This window comes from Eptatretus burgeri, chromosome 10 (genome assembly GCF_056783735.1).
Source record: "Eptatretus burgeri isolate ZD-2024b chromosome 10, Ebu_testis_v1, whole genome shotgun sequence".
Classification (NCBI taxonomy): Eukaryota; Metazoa; Chordata; class Myxini; order Myxiniformes; family Myxinidae; genus Eptatretus; species Eptatretus burgeri.
In genome coordinates, this window is record NC_140970.1 from 46,543,434 (window position 1) to 46,564,070 (window position 20,637).

The 20,637-nt window shown below is 36.5% G+C and overlaps 1 protein-coding gene across 12 annotated transcripts in view; it reads right to left on the reverse strand.

Annotated features, from left to right (window-relative positions):
- LOC147018471 (lysine-specific demethylase 7B-like) overlaps positions 1–20,637 on the reverse strand; it is a 155,085-nt gene that overhangs the window by 70,803 nt on the left and 63,645 nt on the right. For all 12 annotated transcript variants that reach the window (XR_015062405.1, XR_015062406.1, XR_015062407.1 and 9 more), the window contains exons 10-11: positions 4,489–4,580; positions 4,312–4,401 (exon numbers count right to left, since the gene is read on the reverse strand). Coding sequence is in view for 9 of the 12 variants with exons in the window: in XM_085898114.1 (XP_085754240.1) it covers positions 4,312–4,401; positions 4,489–4,580 (182 nt within the window). In the remaining 3 variants the exon portion in view is untranslated. The remainder of the gene's footprint in view (positions 1–4,311; positions 4,402–4,488; positions 4,581–20,637) is intronic.

A 20,637-nucleotide genomic window follows, 5' to 3' on the forward strand; every position in this document is an offset into this window, starting at 1 on the left:
TCAGATGAAAATTGAGGTTCTGGCCGGAACCTTCGTGAGTGCGTTTCCTCAAATCGTTGCACAATGTGGGGTTTATCCATGTGCCTGTCATAACGGCATGACATCAGGGCAAGAGATGAAATGTGAGAAAAGTCAGAATCATACTGTTTTGATTGGAATGTGAAGTAGGTGTCTTATGTTGACTCATTAACTTTTTAAATATGAAACCAGTGGAATCATGTGCCCATGACACCGATAATATGAGCAGCAGTGTCACACTATCAATGAAGTAGTCAAGTGTCGATTTTACTGCTCGGTTTTAAGCATTGCATTACGATTCAATTTCCTGTTAAAAGAAGCAGTAAAATTAAAGCAGATCTTTCTGCAACAGACGACCAACTTAAATACAGTTCAATCATTTTATTTCAAACCAAACCTCAAAATTAAAATTGTGCATTTGCAAGAGTTGTTTCAGTATGTTTTTTTCTCCTTTCTGGTGCACTGATGTAGGAAATTACCAGAAGCACAGAACTACTTGAAACCATTTGATAAATGTGTGCAACTTGTTCACTCGTGGTACAAATCTCGTGAGACGTGATGTGGAGACTACGTTTTTAATCCCCTCAGAAAACAATGGAGAGCAGTAATGCAAACAAGGCCGTCAGATAAGACTTGATTCGTGATAAGCAGACTTTAATGGTGTTAAATAGTACGAAGGAACAAAAACGGAAAAAGCTATTCGACTGTCTGTTGAACCGAGGATAAAATGAGTGGTGTCAGCTCAGTGGAGAAGGATTTGAGAATCTGAGCATGTGGATCTCACTCAGGCCAGTAGCAAAGGAGGTGGGCATGCTCCAGAGATGGGCTTGACCAATCTCTACCTCGTATTAAAGGATGGTAACTGACGAGTTTGGATTGGAGGAGAGTATGGTGTTGGGCCTTTAATTATGGTGTTGCAATCAAGTCAACTACCCTCATTACATTCAATAAATTTAAAGGTACACAGAATCAGAAATTTTTTTTTGATGTGATTATATTGATTTTTAAGTAATAAACAACAAACTGAACATGGTTTTTAACGCTAATACATTTTTGGAGGTGTTAGTTTAAAAAAAGCAAACCCATCAGGTGCTGCCCCAAAAAATTCCACATGAACTGCCATGACGTCATCGAGGGAAAGATCGTCAGCAAGCAATGGATAATGGCCACACAACTTGCTTCAGACTCATCAGAAAGTGAATTTGACGAATAATTTTCTGATCAAGAATCCCCAAATTACGACAACAGTCAAAATCATGATGTAGAAGGTGCTGACAGACCCTAGATGTATGAACCAGAGGTTGAGATGACATCATGGGAAGGGAGGGGCCAATGAGCGTTTTTTGGGGGAGGGGGGCAGGGCCAACCAAGCATAAAAGGGCACCACATACCATTAAAATCTTCCTTTCAAGATATTTATTCAAGAAAAGAGCAACAATTAAGTGTTAAGTGAAGCCATATTTACTCATGAAACCAAACATGATTTTCTGATTCTGTGGACCTTTAAAGTACACCTTTATACACTGACTGTGGATTCAAGGTTACACATTTTATTTCAATCTCAAATTTAACCACGGTGAATAAGCTGCATGCCAAGTCTAATCAGTCATGCTGTGTACAGCAGGTTTTACATGCCAGAGAAAATCCCAGAGAAAACAATAAACATAACAAGAACAAACAACACTGAGTGCCACAAATACAACAAGAGTGAAAGTGAGCACAATATACGCCCGAACAAGAAGGTATATGGGCTGTTTCACAGTCATGGTCATTTCTGGTATTTTGTACCCTTGCATGCTAAATAGCTAAATGAGAGGCTGTAGTATCTCTGTCATTAGTGCCAGTAGTTGGTACTAGTGATGGCACAAGTTGGACCACTTTTTATTTGACAAAAATGTCAATTTTTGGCAGAATGGCAAAAAAATTGCCATTTTTTTGACAAATAGCTGTCTCATTTTCTCCAGGTACACACTGCATTCACAGTGTATAAACAAATACAAGCAGAAATTGGGACTTTTATTTGTTGTTGCATCAATTTAATACCTCTTCTGTACTTTGTCCACAACATATTATTCATTTCAGACAATGAATATTTATTTCACCCTCAATAAATATGTCCCACCGTTCGTCCGTCAAAAAATGTCCTCTCCAGAAATGCATATTGTAGAATAATTTTTTTATATAAATAAAGGGTCTTTTTAAAAGTTTATTGTGTGTTTTACCAAGTGTGTATATACCTGCACTGATATTATGCTACAAAGTTTGAGTGTAACCAATAACCTTCTATTTTCATGGCCTGCACTGATTGCCTTACATGTGTCCGTCAAAAATGTGTCCTCTCCGGAAACACCTAAACTGCCACGAGTTATAAGGAAACTACTTGCTGGCTATAAATTTTGATGTTTTGTAAGGTTGACATGGTCATGAATATCCATTATCAGTAAAAGGCATTTACATTTATGTAATTTATCTTGTTACAACACTAATTGAATGTCCATGTCAAAAATGTCCTCTCTGGAAGAAATATGTGATTTTCTTCATATTTTTCATTGTGGTGGTAAACTTATTTTCAGAGATAAATTAGTAATTTTTTCAGAATATGTAGAAAAGTACATGTAGTTTTAAAATTTTGTGCTAAATTCCATCATATGCAGTGCTATTAGTGACAGTGGTAATTAAAAAATATCTTTTTTCTGGATATTTGAAACTTGGTTCAGTCTTTTATTGATATTTCTACAAATATACTTCATTTGTAGACTGAATCATAATTCCAGTAATGGAATAATACTTGTGGAGCATATAGAAACCACTGAAGTTTGATAGTGTTGTTATTTTGTGGTTAAAGTTGAATTGTATTAATGACTGTTGTAGTTTAAAAAATACTCTCCTAACATCCTTGGGGTATTATTTTTAATAAGATATATTCGTTCAGATGCTCCAAAAGTTTGGATTCAAGTGTTGTAATTAACAATGTTGGATTTGGAGAAATAAAAATATAAAAATATTGAGTTTGAATTTTTAGTGGTTGTGAGACAAACTTGGTACCCTCATTGTGAAACAGCCCATATAAATAATTGTGCTACTACATGAAAAACAGCATCCTGTTGCCATGGCAACCACTTTAGATGACAACCGTATGTCGCGACACACCGTCTCCACAGTCTGTACCTATGTACCAAATATGAAACGTGAAAGTTGAAAACTTTGGGAGTTAGAGTGCGGACAGGAACGGACGAACGGACGGACAGACGGCGGGTATCACATAATACGCCCCGATATATATATCGGGCGTATAAAAAAATGACAGGAAAGAATGACAATACATCAACAGATGGCTTGACCAAGGACCACCACCCAAGAGCAACAGTCAGCAATGCCCACTTGTGTTTGTAAAACATTGCATCAACACTGGTCTCAAACAAAATTTTTGGCTTATTGTCCTCAAAAGCAAGGAAAAACAAAAATAGTTGATAGCTCACAACTACATTTCAACAGCTGATAAACAACTTGATAGTGAGAAAGGAAACCATAATTTAAAAATATATACTATATTAGTAAAGGAAACAGAGGCAGAGATGGAAATAAAGACAAATAAGGAGAGCAAATTACAATGCAAGTAAAGACAAAAGAAACGAGAACGACACTCGGTAGAGTGCATACCTCCGCCAGGCTAAACAGTTTACGTTTTGCATCCCACTGACATGCCAGATCTGGATCTGGACCTGAACCAAACTCTAATCGGTTTGTTTTGGTCACCTACCCAACTCATCCATCAAGTCTTGTCATAACCCGAATACAACTTTTTGAGATATTGTGCTGTATATCGTTTTTGGCCCCCTCTCTCAATGGTGAAGAATCACTTAAAAAATTATCGGATCCGGATCATCATCAAAATCGAATCGATCCGTCCTCATCACACACCCAACCAATGCACCATGTTTCATCCAAATCCATCCATAACTTTTTGAGATATCCTGTTCACAAAGAAACAGACAGACTGACAGACAGACAAACTTAAAAAAACATAACCTCCTTCCACCTTCGGTGGTGGAGGTAAAAATAAATAAATATATATTTTAAAAAGTAATAATAAAACAAGAAAAGAGCAAAATGACTATGTTCTATGTTAATCATCATTGTGTATCATATTTACATATGTATAAGTTATCTTTGCGTATGTGCAAGTCTTTGTGTATCATTCGCATCAATGAGTTTATGAACTACTTATATGGAAGCATGGAAGGCAGGAATGATGGAATGAAGCACAAGTGCTCATTCAGGAAAATTACATACCTCGGCCAAGCGGACCTCCTTAGCCAGATCTTTGGTGAGTTGTGAGTAAATTAGATCATCAGGGATGTCCACTTCATGCTCTGCCAAGACCTGGAGATAGTATGTAAAAATAAACTATCACAACAAATGCAGAGTCACCCGCTTGCAAGAAAAGTAGGACTCAGCGAGTACACAGACCTCCTTTCTTGTCCAAGAACGAAGCGTGGAGTTGAGAGACTTAGTGCCTTGGATAAGGTATGCTGGAGGCTGAGTGCCCTTGGACCGAAGTTCTACAGGAATAAAAATAAAGTAAATCATCTTGTGCATCAGCACTATAAGCATGCAGATGAGTAGTTGAAAAATTGTTAATTATTGGAAAAGTGAACATCAGCCAATTATTCCAATCACATATCAAAACCCTGAATGCAGTGTCCCAAGATGTGGGTAATTGTGACTTCCCCCAAGTAGAAGAACAAGTATGTTGCAGAGGGTTGAATGTGTACAATTATCACACCCACCAAAAACCCATAATTTGAGAGCTCTTTTTGCATCATCATTTCACAAAGGATTAACCCAATGAGGCACCAATTCGCAGATACACCTTCTGAGGCTCCAATGTGAAAATAACATTACATACAAAATGAAGTGACATGAGCGGACTCCGTGGCATCGGTTAGAGCGTCCACTCTGAGTCTGGGAGGTAATTCATCCGATTCCTATTCTGACAGTCACATGAAATACTTTTAAAATGGTAGGTGTTGTTTCCTCGGTTGACGCTCAACATTTGGAGGATAGAGCATGGACAAACCCCAAAAGGATGACAATTTCTCAAAAAAGATCCCCGTAGAATGCGGAGTGAAAAGTAACGGCATTATATTTTTGTGCCAAATATTACATTGATTGAAGCAAAATTGTTCGCTTAAAAAAATTTTTTTTCAAGGTAATTAAAAATCTCCAGCCACTGTGAATAAGCAATATTCCAGTAACAAAGCAGACATAACAGCTTTCATAATTTTACAGTCTTTAATATTTGGGTTAGGACTCCAAATCCTGAAAAATATTTAAGATGCCAAAAATGATCCAAATAGGAATGGAGAGGTTTTCCCTACCATCCCCCTCCCTCTACCCCTCCCCTTTGTTTCAACTCTACGTGGTAGAAAATATACAATGTGACAGACTGCACCAAGATGTGCACAAGTGTTTCAGTGACATTTAAATATGATCGGCCATCAGTCTCAAAAGTGGCGATTATATACATTTGAGGCAAGAAGGACATTGCATTGATGAGGGCATCATCCATCATAATCGAAGTGAAGCTGGCTGTCCCTTCTACCAGCATATTCTGGTCGACGATAAAGACATCACCGTGCCTTTCAGAAGAGCAGAACACTGTGTGCCGGCCTCTACCAGGAGGTGTTCGCTGGACCCACCCAACGACTGGACACAAAGTTTGTGATGCTCAAAAGAATAGCCACAAAGATGGCGAGCCCATGAGGGGACCAGAAAGAGTGTTCAACCTTTTCAGTTTTCTTTCCCAATTCTACTTCATTGTTAAATGATGACAAAAGTTCCAGAACTTCTGCATCTTTGCTGTTATAAGGACATTCCCAAATTGTGCAGAATACTGCTCAGTAAGCTATATTGCTCTGTTTAGAGGGCATGGTCATGGACCTTCATTATTATTCCACAAAATTTGTACGATGCACTTTCACATATATTTTCAGCTCACGACATCCACCAGGTTTCCGTAATATAAATTTTAGTTGAATAGCCCTTGCCACCAATATGTTTCTGTGCATTTGAGGATCAGAGTAAATAAGTTACTTCACTTATGGGGTGCTACAAAAGTGGTAACTGAACTTTGTAGTTCCTGACATGAGAACTTTATTGACTTTATTTTGTCGGTTTCCTTAACGTATGGAAATATTGTTTTGAATGATTAAAAAGTTTATGCTAGGTTTTTTTTTTTTTGCCCAAACTGTTATCTTATCATAAAATTTGTCTTTAGTATCCACAAGCCTAGACCATCCATCCATCCATTGGGACCATACTCTGTGCAGAGCGTTGGTGCTGCCTAAGCAGTCTCCTGGGCAATTGGGCACAATCCTGGATGGATAACCACTCCGACACAGGATACCAGCAAGCTGGCACCCATTGGCACCCATTTTGCCGACCTCGGAAGGAGGACAGGCAGAATCATTCCCACCTGGTATTATTTCAACGGCCAAGCAGGATTTGAACTCGGGACCCTAGGATCCGAAGCCCACCATCCTAACCATTAAGCCAACACCAAGCCAGCATTTAATGATCAGAAAGTATTTGACACAAGCACGTTGCATTTAATTTCCTGGATTGGTGCATGTGTGTAACAATGTGCTTCTAGAAATCTTTAGTTGATGGGATAAAGAGTAAGAATTGATTAATCTGTTCAGAGACACTTTGTAAAATCACAAGTTACAGAAGGGTGATGCTCTTAACCATTTAGCATGGCGTCATGCAACAAAAGGAACTGAAGGAAAAGGAAGGCAGAGTTTATCAGGAAGAGTTTATCAATGCAGGTCTTGAACTGCTGAAGGTTGTAGGTAGTTGGGTAAGCAGAAAGGCAGTCAATCCCCAAGGGTTGTGGTGTGAGGATAGAGAGATTGCACATTTATTGGTTTTGCAAGCGTGCAGCAAAACGCTGCAATGATGACTGAAGCCAGGCGAGTGGAAGGAGGACACATCATTGGTGGAGGAACGGTAACTGGTAATTTTGCAGAGAAACATCCATGTTAGTAATGGTAGAGAAGGTAGAGAGAGAGGAAAGTGCTCTTTTGTGGGCTTGGAGCTGAAGGCTGAAAGTAAGCGATTTGTCACCGGCAAGTCACATTACCATTGACTGCACTCGATCAAGGATACACAGCAAAGGTGGAAGAGCTCTGCCTCAAATTATACAGAGACATGACAGAAGTAAACAGACACCATGATTTTTAAAGAATTTATTTATTGAACATTTGAAGAACATTTGATCCATTTTAATACTTACACTAATATTTGGTAGACTTGCCATTTGCAGAATTCAATGCTTTCGCTCTTTCAAACATAGAACTAACGAGTTCCGAAATTTTCTCTTGTGGGATTGCTGCCCAGGCTTCACGCAAAAGGTTTAGCCATTCTGCCCGTGATGTTGGTTTCCTGGACTTTTTCCGCACAGCTCGATCCAATATGGCCCAGAGGTGTTCAATGGGTTTCATGTCAGGAGACTGACTTGACCATGGAAGTCGCTTGATCCCATTTCTGTCCTGCCATTCTTTGGTCTTTTTTGCAGTGTGGCATGGAGCTCCATCTTCCATGGACAGAGTGTTGTTGTTGACCATCTGACCAGTGGAGAAGACGGGGATTTGTCCATCTTCAAGGATAGAAATGTATATCATAGAGTTGATGTTACCAACACACTCCACAAGCTCTGACTGACCAACGCTCCAGATTGCTCCCCACACCATCACTGAAAAACCACCGTGTTTGACAGTTGGCTGCAATCGGTTCAAAGCGAACTCTTGACTGGGAAGTCTCCAGACCCATACACATCCAACTGTCAGAAAATTGAGCAAATTGGGACTCATCTGAAAAAAATGACAGTTTGTCAAAACTCCAAGGGTCTGGTGCCCATCTCGTCAGCCCACTTCTTTCTCCTTTGAATGATGGCTGATCTAAGAAGAGGTTTTATCCAAGCTGCTCTCTCATAGTAGCCCAGTTGATGAAGGTACCACACGGCAGTTCTTGAGGAAAATCAAAAATTATTCACCGTTTGAGTTAAAGCGTACCACGACGTAACCCAGAGACAGTACAGATATGACGGTCAACTTCCTGGCGCGACGTCACGGCTATTCTGAAGAAGAAGAAGATTGACAATTAATCGCAAATTTACCCACTTTATAATTTGGAAATCAGGAAAAAAAAAAAGAAGAGACATCATATCTATTTTGGATGGTACCAGGGGATAGATTAGCTTTGATGTGGTCTGAGCATTGGGGTTACCCTTTAAGAACAAAGATTGAAACCGAAAACTTTGTCCCTCAACTACAAAGACAATGTCATCAAAGGCAAAGGGAGGAGCCAGAAACAACATCCTAAGGAAGTTGGCCAACTCTAAATGGGGAACTGACACAAGGACTTTACGAACGGTTGCCATAGCCATGTGCTATTCAGCAGCTGAATATGCCTGTCCAATGTGGGAATGCTCCTCGGATGCCAAAAGACATAGATCCAGTTCTCAATGCAGCCTGTTGAGTTATTTCTAGCTGCCTGAAACCTATGGAGGTGGATGATCTTTACCGGCTTGCTGGTATTATGCCACCTTTCATAAGAAGGTGAGTTCCATCAAGAATGGAAAGGACAAACGAGCAAGCAATCGCTGTCATCCACTTTTTCAACATGAACCAGCAACGAAGAGGATTAAGTCTTCTTCGAGCATCTTCTTGCATGCTGTCCAACTCTTCAAATGTAACCCCCACAGCTGTAAACTAGGTGCATGGTCAAGGAATCTGCAGCCAAAGCCACACAAGCTATCTTTTGACCCAGAGGAAACTCTCCCAGTAGGAATCAGTGAGACATGGATGGCAGTAGGGAAAGAATACTGGTTCTGGCTCACTTTTCCCCATGTAAATGAATGGGGGATTTTCAGCCATGAAATTTTTCTTTTTTTTCCCCTAAAAAAATAAATCCCCTTTTTAGCCCAAGGTATATTTATTTGTCTCCCCTTTTAACCTAGGGGCTCTCTATTCAAATAACCCATGCAACAAGATAAAGATTTGTTAAAGGTGATTCTAAAGAAATATCTGAAACGTCTAAGCCTCGGGACACTCTTTATCAAATAACCAATGCATATTGTTTAGCTCACTCATTGAACCTATAAACATTTGTTCATTCTCAAATTCCTTCAATAGTTTAATTTTCTTTGCACAATAATCCCCATCTAAAATATTGAAAAACAAAACATTTGAATCTTTATATTTTTTAAGATACACCTTTTGTGCCATTACGAAATGATAAGCTTCTCTTAATGATCTCATCTGACCACCTCCTGAGCCACAGGTTATTTTTCTTAAGCCCCGCCCACTTTTCATAAGCCCCGCCCACTTTCCTCTAAGCCCCGCCCACTTTTCTGTGGATTTTTATAAGCCCCGCCCACTTTTGCTAAGCCCCACCCACTTTTCATGGGGTGTTTTTTTCTAAGCCACGCCCACTTTTCCTAAGCCCCGCCTACTTTTGCTAAGCCCCACCTACTCTTACATCATTTCCAGTTCATCTCTGACTCACAAAGAAATCACAAGAAAATTCCAGCATGTTATGGTTTTGAAAAAATTGCCCAAAGAAGGCCTGCGTGAGCTTGCCCAGGGAATTTCCACAGGAAACCACACCCAACAGTCTTTCCCTATAAAAGCCTCATGCCCAGGCTCCATTTTAAACATTTGTTTTTGCTGGCAATGGTGTGCTGTGTGCTTGCCTGGAACTCTCAGACTTGTATGGAACTAAACCTTCAAGTTGATGAACTGGATTCAAACCTCTTATCTGTTGAGGTAAGATTTTTATTTTCCTATTTTTAGTTCCTTTTAAACATCGATTCGTTTAATAATTAAATAACTTAATTAATACATTATTATTTTCTCTCACAGGAAATTGTATCTGAAATGCAATATGAAAATACCGATTTTGCCACAACTTGGGGTGAAATTGTTGGCTTGGTTGAAGACCTTATGAGCGACCAAGACCTTGAGTGGGATGACTTTGAGGTTCCTTGGAACTCTCTGACTTGTATGGAACTAAACCTTCAAGTTGATGAACTGGATTCAAACCTCTTATCCATTGAGGTAAAATTTTATTTTCCTATTTTTAGTTCCTTTAAAACATCGACTCGTTTAATAATTAAATAACTTAATTAATACATTATTATTTTCTCTCACAGGAAATTGTATCTGAAATACGAAATGAAAATACTGCTTTTGCTACAACTTGGGAGGAAATTGTTGGCTTGGTTGAAGACCTTATGAGCGACCAAGACCCACAGAACGAGTTCGTCCTTGATGACCCAACCAAAGAGTTATACCTTGGAGACCAGCAAAATCCTGAAAAAGAGTTTTACAGCAATAGTACTCATTGTGAGTTATCAAGACAATACCCACTGAACAAGTTATACCTTGATGAGCCAGAATACAAGTTTTACCTTGGAGACTCACAAATTTTGAAAAAATCAGTAAATGAGTTCTGCCTTGATGGTTTAAATAACTACCTTGGAGACTCAGGAAAAGGGTTCTGCCAAGATGGTTCTAAATATGGGGCCTACCTTGGAGACTCACAAATTTTGAAAAAATCAGTAAATGAGTTCTGCCTTGATGGTTTAAATAACTACCTTGGAGACTCAGGAAAAGGGTTCTGCCAAGATGGTTCTAAATATGGGGCCTACCTTGGAGACTCACAAATTTTGAAAAAAATCAGTAAATGAGTTCTGCCTTGATGGTTTAAATAACTACCTTGGAGACTCAGGAAAAGGGTTCTGCCAAGATGGTTCTAAATATGGGTCCTACCTTGGAGACTCACAAATTTTGAAAAAATCAGTAAATGAATTATCCTTAAGAGACTTTGTAAGTTGGTTTTACTTTGAATACTTGAAATGTGGGTTCTGGATTGATAACTCACAATGTGATACATATCTTGGAAACTCAACGGGAATGTGGTTATACCTTGAAGACTTGGAAAGTTGGGTTTATGTTGGACACTTGAAACTTTTTTGGGGGCTTTTATTTATTTATTTATTTATTTATTTATTATTATTTTATTTATTTATATTTTGGAGACTTTTAGAGTTGCTATCACTCTTTGGGATCTAAACCTATCGATGTAGTTCTTTGTCGGATGGTGCTTGATGGGAGCAAGATCAAGAAAGTTCTGGGAAGAAAGTGCAGGCTTACTCCCCCTTTTTACGTCATCAAACCTGAAAGCCTTAAAAGACAGAATTGGAAGAAGAGAAAAAAACAAAAAATATACATTGTTCGTTCTGGGAAGAAAGTGCAGGCTTACTCCCCCTTTCTACGTCATCAAACCTGAAAGCCTTAAAAGACAGAATTGGAAGAAGAAAAAAAAACGTAAAAAATATATATATATATATATAGGTGGAAATCTCATTTTGAAAAAGACATTGTGTTGGGCGAGGATTGAGTTGGGGTTGAGATTTTGAATGTGAGGGTTGGGGTTGAGATTTTGAATGTGAGGGTTGGGACACACACACACACACACACACACACACACACACACACACACACACACACACACACACACACACACACACACACACACACACACACCAACAAACAAAGTTAAGCCTTGACTTCAGTTGAGGATTCTGTGTTTGGGGTTCACAGATCTAAGAACGTCCACCCCTTGACACACATTATATACTGTTATACACCTCGGACTTGGCCCTCGAGTGTCCACAATGGTGTATAGTAGGAGGGAGTGAAGCGCCAACCCATTGCTCCCATTGCACACACATTATATACTGTTATACACCTCGGACTTGGCCCTCGAGTGTCCACAACGATGTATAGTAGGAGGGAGTGAAGCGCCAACCCATTGCTCCCATTGCACACACATTATATACTGTTATACACCTCGGACTTGGCCCTCGAGTGTCCACAACGGTGTATAGTAGGAGGGAGTGAAGCGCCAACCCATTGCTCCCATTGCACACACACACACACACACACACACACACACACACACACACACACACACACACACACACACACACACACACACACACACACACACACACACAAACAAACAAAAGTTAAGCCTTGACTATTCAGTTGAGGATTCTGCGTTTGGGGTTCACAGATCTAAGAACGTCCACCCCTTGACACACATTATATACTGTTATACACCTCGGACTTGGCCCTCTAGTATCCACAAAGGTGTGTAGTAGGAGGGAGTGAAGGGACAACCCATTGCTCCCATGGGTATTATCTGCTTAGTTTTGTCTTTTGTAATTCCTGTGAATAAAATGAACCTAAAATCTCTTCCCCTTCCAAATCATATATCTTATAAGTCCAAGGAACCGTATCTATTACATCAACAATTTTAAAAAGTTCTTTCGTCCATCGTTTAGTAAAACCCTTTTCAAAATGAGATTTCCACCTATATATTCTTACGATATCACCAACTTTGAACTTAGGTTTTCTGACATTAATCTCTTTTTCATATTTTAATTTTGTAAATGTTTCTGATGGCTTCATATTTGTTGACGTGTGAATCGTGTCATTATACTTATCCACAATATCCTGAATAAAAGATGACCATTGTTGTGAACCGAGTTGTGTGAATTTTTTATATAGTCTCTCTTTTAAGGTACGATTAAAATGTTCAACAACAACTGCCTTCCCTTCATTAAAGGTACTGTATAATGTAATACTGTTATTTTTTAGAAAATTCATAAATGTCTTGTTATAAAACTCCCTACCCTCATCAGACCACAATTTTTTAGGTTTTCTCTTACTTTTATTAAATATCTGTTGGAAGGCTAACATAAGAGTATCACCTGTTTTGTTTTTTAATGGTACAACCCACGCATATCTACTCCTCAAATCAATAACAGTTAAAGCATACTTGTACCCCTTATCATTATTGAGTTCAATCAAATCAGCAGACCAGATATAATCTACTTCCTTGGAATAAACTTTCCTTCTCTGAAACTTTGTGAATATTGGTTTATGTAATTCATCAGCTAATTGCTCTTCAGTCTTAATAACATCATTAGAGCCTATAAGTTTTTTGAATTTCCAAGACCAAGTTTCAATTTAGCACTGATCATCTTCTTCACAATGAACCGATCAACTTTTTCTCTCAAGGTTGGATTTTGTATCAGAGACAAATTATACAACATTTCTCTATCGGCTTCATGCTTTTCTTCCAACGTTGTGGTATTCCCATAATCAATATCGTGTCTCATGCACACTTCATCAACTCTATTGATAGGCTTACTCCAGGATTTAGGATTGTCTGCCTCATCTAATCTTTTATCCAAGTTTGTGCCTGGGCCACAGAAAGAATACCCTGGAAGATGTAATTCCCCTGGTATTCCAGTAGTTGTAAATTTACTTCCTGATAAAAACTTTTGTATATCTCCTCCTAGTTTGTGTTGGGAGATAAATTGATTTTTATTTGAACCACACACCAAACATATACCTTTTTGTATAACCCTGTTATTTTTACTTTTAATATATGAAATATTTTTAGTATTAGTTTTCTTTTTACATTTGAGACAATAACTCATTTATTTATGAGAAAAATTCCTGCAGAGTGCAAAAACCTTTTTAGTTTCCAACATGCACATTTGAATCTTAATTTTTAAAACATAAATAATCCTTAGAAATGCCTTCACTCTCTCCCCCATTTATTTAAGAAAAAAAAAAAAAAAGGAAAAACTTGAATTAAAATACATGTCTTCTCGATGTCAATAGTCTTGTCGAAAGTATTGTAAATAGACTTATCAATTCTTTGTTTTCCTCCTCGGTGGGTTGAGTTATTTTCTGTAATACCTCTAATCTTTTTTTAATCTCACTGGTTTCCATATTTTGATATTTATTTTGTCTCGCTCTTTCCTCCCTCTCCTCCTTCTCTCTCTTCTCTTTTTCCTCCTTCTCTTTCTTCTCCCTCTCCTCCCTCTCCTTCTCTTTCTTCTCCCTCTCCTCCTTCTCTCTCTTCTCTTTTTCCTCCCTCTCTCTCTTCTCTCTTTCCTCCTTCTCTCTCTCCTCCCTCTTCTCCTTTTCCTCCTCTTCCCTCTCTTCTTCAACTCCTTCCTCATCCCTTACTATCCTTGAATCGCTTACACCCCATAGAATATTATACATATATTCATCAGGATTTCTTGTTATTCCTGTATCCAAAATAATTTTTTTTACAACAGGAAACCAATAAAATTTCTTTTGAATTTCTAAAAGAGCCTTACCTTTTCTTAACTTTATAATTTTTTCATTATTTAACATTCTAATTAAATCTAAAGTTGTCGGTTTATCAACATCAGCATAATGCCAATCTTTCATTGAAAATACCTCATTCTTATGTTGCAGAACATATTTATTAAAATACCGAATACCCTTTTCTTGAAGGTATGCTTGGACACAGAAATGATAATTTTCTTGAAGCCTTCTTGCTGTCATTTATGTATTAGAAATATATGTTAGAATAATATTATGGCACAAAACACCTCCCCATCTTCCCATAGTTAAATCATTTTGTATTTCCTTACTTATTATATATAATCCTGTTTTTTCTGTTTTCATGAGATAAACAAGGGCAAAACCATTATTATATTTACCCTTATTAAATTCTTTTATTTGTTGTTTACTAATCGTGGCCCCACAAAACTCATTCTCGATACCAAGTGGATAATATTCTTCCTTACGAGACTGATTTAATTGTTCCAGGTCTTCGAGGTTAATTTTAAATGACCAATTATACCCTAAATCATTCATATCATACCCCCATTGTTCTATTCTCATACAAACGATACGTCCTTCTTTATAAAAATTAATTTTAATTCGAACTGTGAATTCTGTATGACCTGGAGATAATATCAACACTTCTGTATCTTTGGAATACACGGCTGTTTTATTTAAGGATATATATATTGTGATAAATCGCTTAATCTCACCAAGTCATTCGCGTCAGTCGGGCTTGGATAATTTTTTAATTTATAAGCATTTTTCATGTTAATATTTTTGGTTATATTATATTTATGTCGTTCAGCCTGTGCCTTTGTGTAATAATTTGATAAATCAATATCCAGTTCTTGAGATACACCAAAGATAGAACCATCTTTACCAACATAAGTCATTTATATTAGATTAAAAATAATATCATAAAATTTTTTATTTTTGTTGAGTTGAAATAACACATATAGGCATAATTGGCCACAACACTTGGAATTTAATTCTTGGACTTGAAATGTTTGATAAACACCATTCTGTAAGAATTTTATGACTTCAACAGGTGGTGGAAGACCAAAACTATCAAAATAATATTTGTCTTGACTATTAAAAATACAAACCCAATGAGAACCGTTCCCATTATTATCTTCTAAGTTCATAATAATATTCTTTGTATGTTTCGGCACATTTGTTAATTCATCTCTCATACAAATAACCACATTATGAATTTTTAATTTCTTACAATATTTGACAAGTTGTAAATTTGATGTTGTATTCTTTCCAAATTCTTTCAACCACTCATCAATGCTCATTTATTTATTAGAAAGATATAATCCATTACCTCTTTTCGTTAATTTTACACCTGCTTGTGCTATAGAAGAAAGCATATCTCCAACTAACAATCTCGCTTTATCAGGCAGACCTTCAAGTTTTTCAGCAAAATCTACAATTACACCACTTCCACTAATTTGTTTCTCCAACTCTTTGTTATGTCTTTCCAATTCTTTTTGAGCCTGGAGTTGAGCCTTCCTTTCGTTGGCAGTTTTCACCGCTGTTGAAATACCACCCGTCAATGCTCCAACCGCACTTAAACCAGCAAATAAAGGAATTAGAAATGGGAGAAATCCTCCACTCGTCTCTCTTATTGAATATTTTTTCAACATTGGTTTTGTCATTTTAATTTTAAGTGAGCCAGTGTCATTCAAGATTTTAACCTGTTCTCTTGTGAGAAAAACATCAATTCTTACTGCTCCTTTTCTCTGAATTGTATTAACGTTAATCGTACAAGGCTTTTGATTTTGAACACAAGATGATAGTTTATGAAGATTGATTTGATTAACATATACCCCAGTTGGTACTTTGCCACTCATTTATTTAACAAAAAATTATGTGAGACTAATCATCACACCATTATCTGTATTAATCTGCAATTCTGTTTCTTCCAAAAGCAAACAATATGTATCAACTTCTTCACTCTCTCCTCTTTCAATGTATAGGGAAGTAACCACTCGATTAGACTTTATAGTTTCCTTTTGAGCGCTCAGGTCAAACGCATAGATTGTATACAAACTTTTAAATGCTGTCATATCCAAAATAGGTTCTTTATTTCCATTACTTTCACACACCTTTTGGTAAGACTTGTATGCTTCAGCAAAATCATTTTTTCCCAATTAATTTCCAATCTATCTCGTGGGTAAAATGTTCCATCTAGAGAAACGCGAAGTTGTTTCACCTTAGCATTATCACTCAATGCATTATTCTTATCAGTCGCAGTATCACCATCTGGCTTTTTAAAAATGATCCACAGATATCGTGGCTTTCCTTCCAGAACACCCAAATTCCACGTGTAAGTAGTTTGATTGAGTTTAACGTGTTGACATCTTCTTTTGAGGTATGATACACTGAGTGGTTTCTTTGAGTTAAGTCTTCGATTCAACATCTCTTCTGTTTTAAGATTAGGAGTATATTCACTGATATACCAACTCATCTCCTCAATTACAAATTTATTCTGTTCACCAAAAGCACTACCAACACCAAAAAGCAATCGATTTTCATTATCATTCCTCTGTAGTTGAAATCTAATTTTAAGACCATACAGAACTTTATCATGATCACAAAATCCAAATATACCTTTAAGAGGAACTGCCACAGAAAAACTATTTTCTGCTTTTGTATCATCATTATACATTCCTTTCCTTTGAGTATATCCAGGGTCTGTGTTTGTTCCCGTTGACATATCAGGAATAAAACCTTCGGAAGACCCCTTTCCCATTCTATCACTGAATGTATAGAGTGTAAATTTTATCATTTCAGATACAGCAGAGACATAATCAACCGCTTCAACTTCTTGTGTCCCAATATACAAACGCACACTATCAAACATTTTCCAGAAGAAATCATTTACAAGTGTAGCGTTTGTGTTATTCCCAGCTTTAGTGAATTTAAATTTACACAACAAGAAACTTTCGGAGAGATTCAAATAGGTTTGTTGATTATTTATTTCAAAACTTTTTGTACCATTCGTATTCCAGTCTGTTCCAGTTATTGCATTTACCTTGAAGTAATCTTCTTTTTTAGTGGAGTTTGAGATAATAATAGTATCATCCAAATCATAGATACTATCAATTGCTTCCATACTTGTATTTATTTAGGAAAAAAAGATGTTAAAACTTTTGAAACCCTGATCCAAGTATTTGAATTATTTTCTGTCGTTCTTGGGGGGACAACTGAGTTTTGCCTTTCTTAATTTCTTTTATTGCTTGTAATTTATGAGATTCCTTCTGAGCATCTTTTATACTCTTTACAGCACCTGCTACATTTCCCACAGCAGAAGCAGTTGAACCAATTAGATCTTTATGTTTAAGAATAGTTGAACCAATACTCATGAGAGTATCAATTATCCCATCTCCTCTAAATTGATGTCCAACACCCCTTTGTCTCTTAGGTTTATAGTATCCTCTACCAAGATACATACCTTCACCCTTGTAGTATGGGGAAAGGAACATCCCATCCCCTGTAATTATTTTATATTTTCCCAACTCGTGTTTCCTCACAATAACCATCGTATTTATTTATTGGAAAACTTCACGTAGGTGAATTCTGATGGATATAACTTCTCCATTAAAAGAAATCACACGATTATCTTGGTCGGTTATCCTAAAATTTACTCTGTGTATGGTTTTTCCTGACACAGGTAGATAAACCAAATTTTTGGGTTCCATATTGAATTTATAACCAATTGGGGTTGAGTATGCGCTGAATGAAAATATTGTATTTGTTTTTTTCCCATCATTATAAGCACCATCAATCAAATCACAGTGAATTACCACCGAATTTATTCCTGAGGATATTTGAATGACATTATCACTGTAAAACGTCCCATTAGTTTCAATCTTTTTTGAGGAGAAACCCAATAACTCTCTAAATGAATTATCAATTGTGAAATCAACCTTGTAGTTATTTTTAACTTTAATCGTTGATTTTGAAGTATGTTTTTGAATGTTTATAACAATATTTTTTGGTTCATCACCCTGTTCTTTCATAAGACGAGCAATTTCGGAAGATATTTGAGAAATCTCATATGCTCCGGGTGAGACTGTTATCGCTTTGTATCCACTTCCCGGATTATAACTAAACTTGTCATTTTTCTCGGTTATATTAAATAAGGTATTATAAGTTTCCATGGACAATAAAGATGCCTCATATTCTTTTGTTGTGTCAAGTTGTAGTGGGTATGGGAATGAAGATGTGTGGTCGCTTGTTGTGAAATTGAAACTAAGGATTGTGCTTCTCATCTTATTTAATATGAGATAAAATGTCTTTATATTGATATTTATTAATTATTTTCATGTTCATCAACTGGTCTAAAATGGCTGATGCTTCATTAAAACAATTGTTATTTCCAGCCTTCTTACTGCCTAACAACAATAACAGTCTATTAACTAATTGCGATGGGTCATTTGGAAGAAAACTAACACCTGAACCAAGGATACTTAAAGCCTGAATAATGTGTTTCTCCTTCTCATTCTTCCTACTTTTACCAGAAAGAATAACCTTATAATTTAGAGTGTTCAGCAGATCAATATATACTCTATCATCATTATTTTCCATATCCAATGGTTTATCAATATACTTTGATTCATCCCTCACAGTTGAACCTTGTCTTCCATCTTTTGTGAGAAGAAACATTAATCTCGGAGTTAGTTTAACAGGGGGTTGAGCAGAACCCAAGAACCTTAATTCATCATTAAATATCAATACCTTTTCTTGAACAAGATGAAATTTTGCTGATTGTTCTGTTGGAATGAGTCCTGCTTTGGTTTTTGAATCCGCTGAATATTCATTGTTTTGAAGAGCATTCACAATATAATCAGGGGGTCGATTAATCTCTTCCAGTTGTTGAAATAATTCTTCATCATGATATTCTAATTCTCCAATATGCTCTAATTCTTCCTCCGTCATTTGACTGAAATCTTTTAACATTTGAAGTTTTTTAGGAGTATATTCTACTGTGGGAACTGTGGAAACATCTTTCATTTTTTCTTGGGAAGTTTTTAAAAGTGGTTTAAAAAATTTCTCTTGTTTTCTTTCAAATGCTTCTTCGCCCGTTAGTATCTGTCTGCGTTTCTTCTTTATGTCTTCCTGCTGTTTTACAACTTTTGAAACCAACTCTTGATGTTCCCTAAATCTTCTTGCTCTTTCTTTCGCATCCATTTATTTATTGAAAAATATCATTTAATATCTCATCTTGTTTCACAACAATATATTTATATTTTTCAGTCGTGTGTTTCATGTAATCCCCAAATTCCTTTTTACTACATAATGTAGAACAATTGTCTCTCCAAAAATTGTTTATATCTATTGAATTTAACTTGAATAAAATAAAAGTATTAGCATTGTTTCTGATGGAACGACGAGGAAGCTGAAAGTACGATTGACTAAGATAAATACAATTACAAGAAGAATGTCTCCCTCTTGTGTAGTAGCTGTCCATTACCGTTTGGTTTCTCTCATTAACACAATCATCAAAGATAACGAGGTTCTTTTTGGATTTATCCAAATCTTGGGGAGACGGTATATCATCCGTGTTATCACTCAGAATACAAGTTATCGGTTTTGATTTCTTTTTACATCTCTGTGTATCACAAAATAGTTGTATTATATCTTCAATGTTAAAATCATTTAGGTTTTTTTGAAGTTTAAATAAACCGATTATATCTTCTTTTTGAAGACCAGCATTAAAACCTTGTGAGAGTAGTTGATACTCTGGTTGAAAACTCGACTTTGTGAAAATTATTAAATTATCATAATCTAAAAAGTTGGGAGTGAGGAGCATCTTTAAAAGTAAGCAGGTTTTTCCACATCCACTTGAACCAACTATGAGGCATCTTAATGAATTTGGGAGATTTTTATGGTTGTCAAATTTTATCTTATTTTCCCAAATGGGTAAAAAATCATTCATTTACATATTTGGAAAACAGGTTATTTAATTTATTATTGGCTTTTTTCGAAATTCTATATTTTATCCTAAGTTCAGGTTTAATTTCAAGATAATCCATTATTTTATTTATGCAATATCTTGTGTTGATATTTCCCTGAAAATCACATCCATGAATAATATATAACAACAATCCTTTGAACATTTCTCTAACACGTTCAGTTTCTTCCCTTGTAAGGAAAGGTGTGTTCTCACCCTCGTACTTTACATTCATTTCTCTAATCAATCTTGTAAAGTAATTCATTTTTGGTGTAAATCTAAAAGAATTATTTTCCTTTTTATATTTTTGATTATCATTAATTAGAAGATAATCACAGAATATACATTGTTTATAGGCTTTTGACTCTGTGTTTAATCCCCGTCTTTCACACGCAGGACAATTCTCAA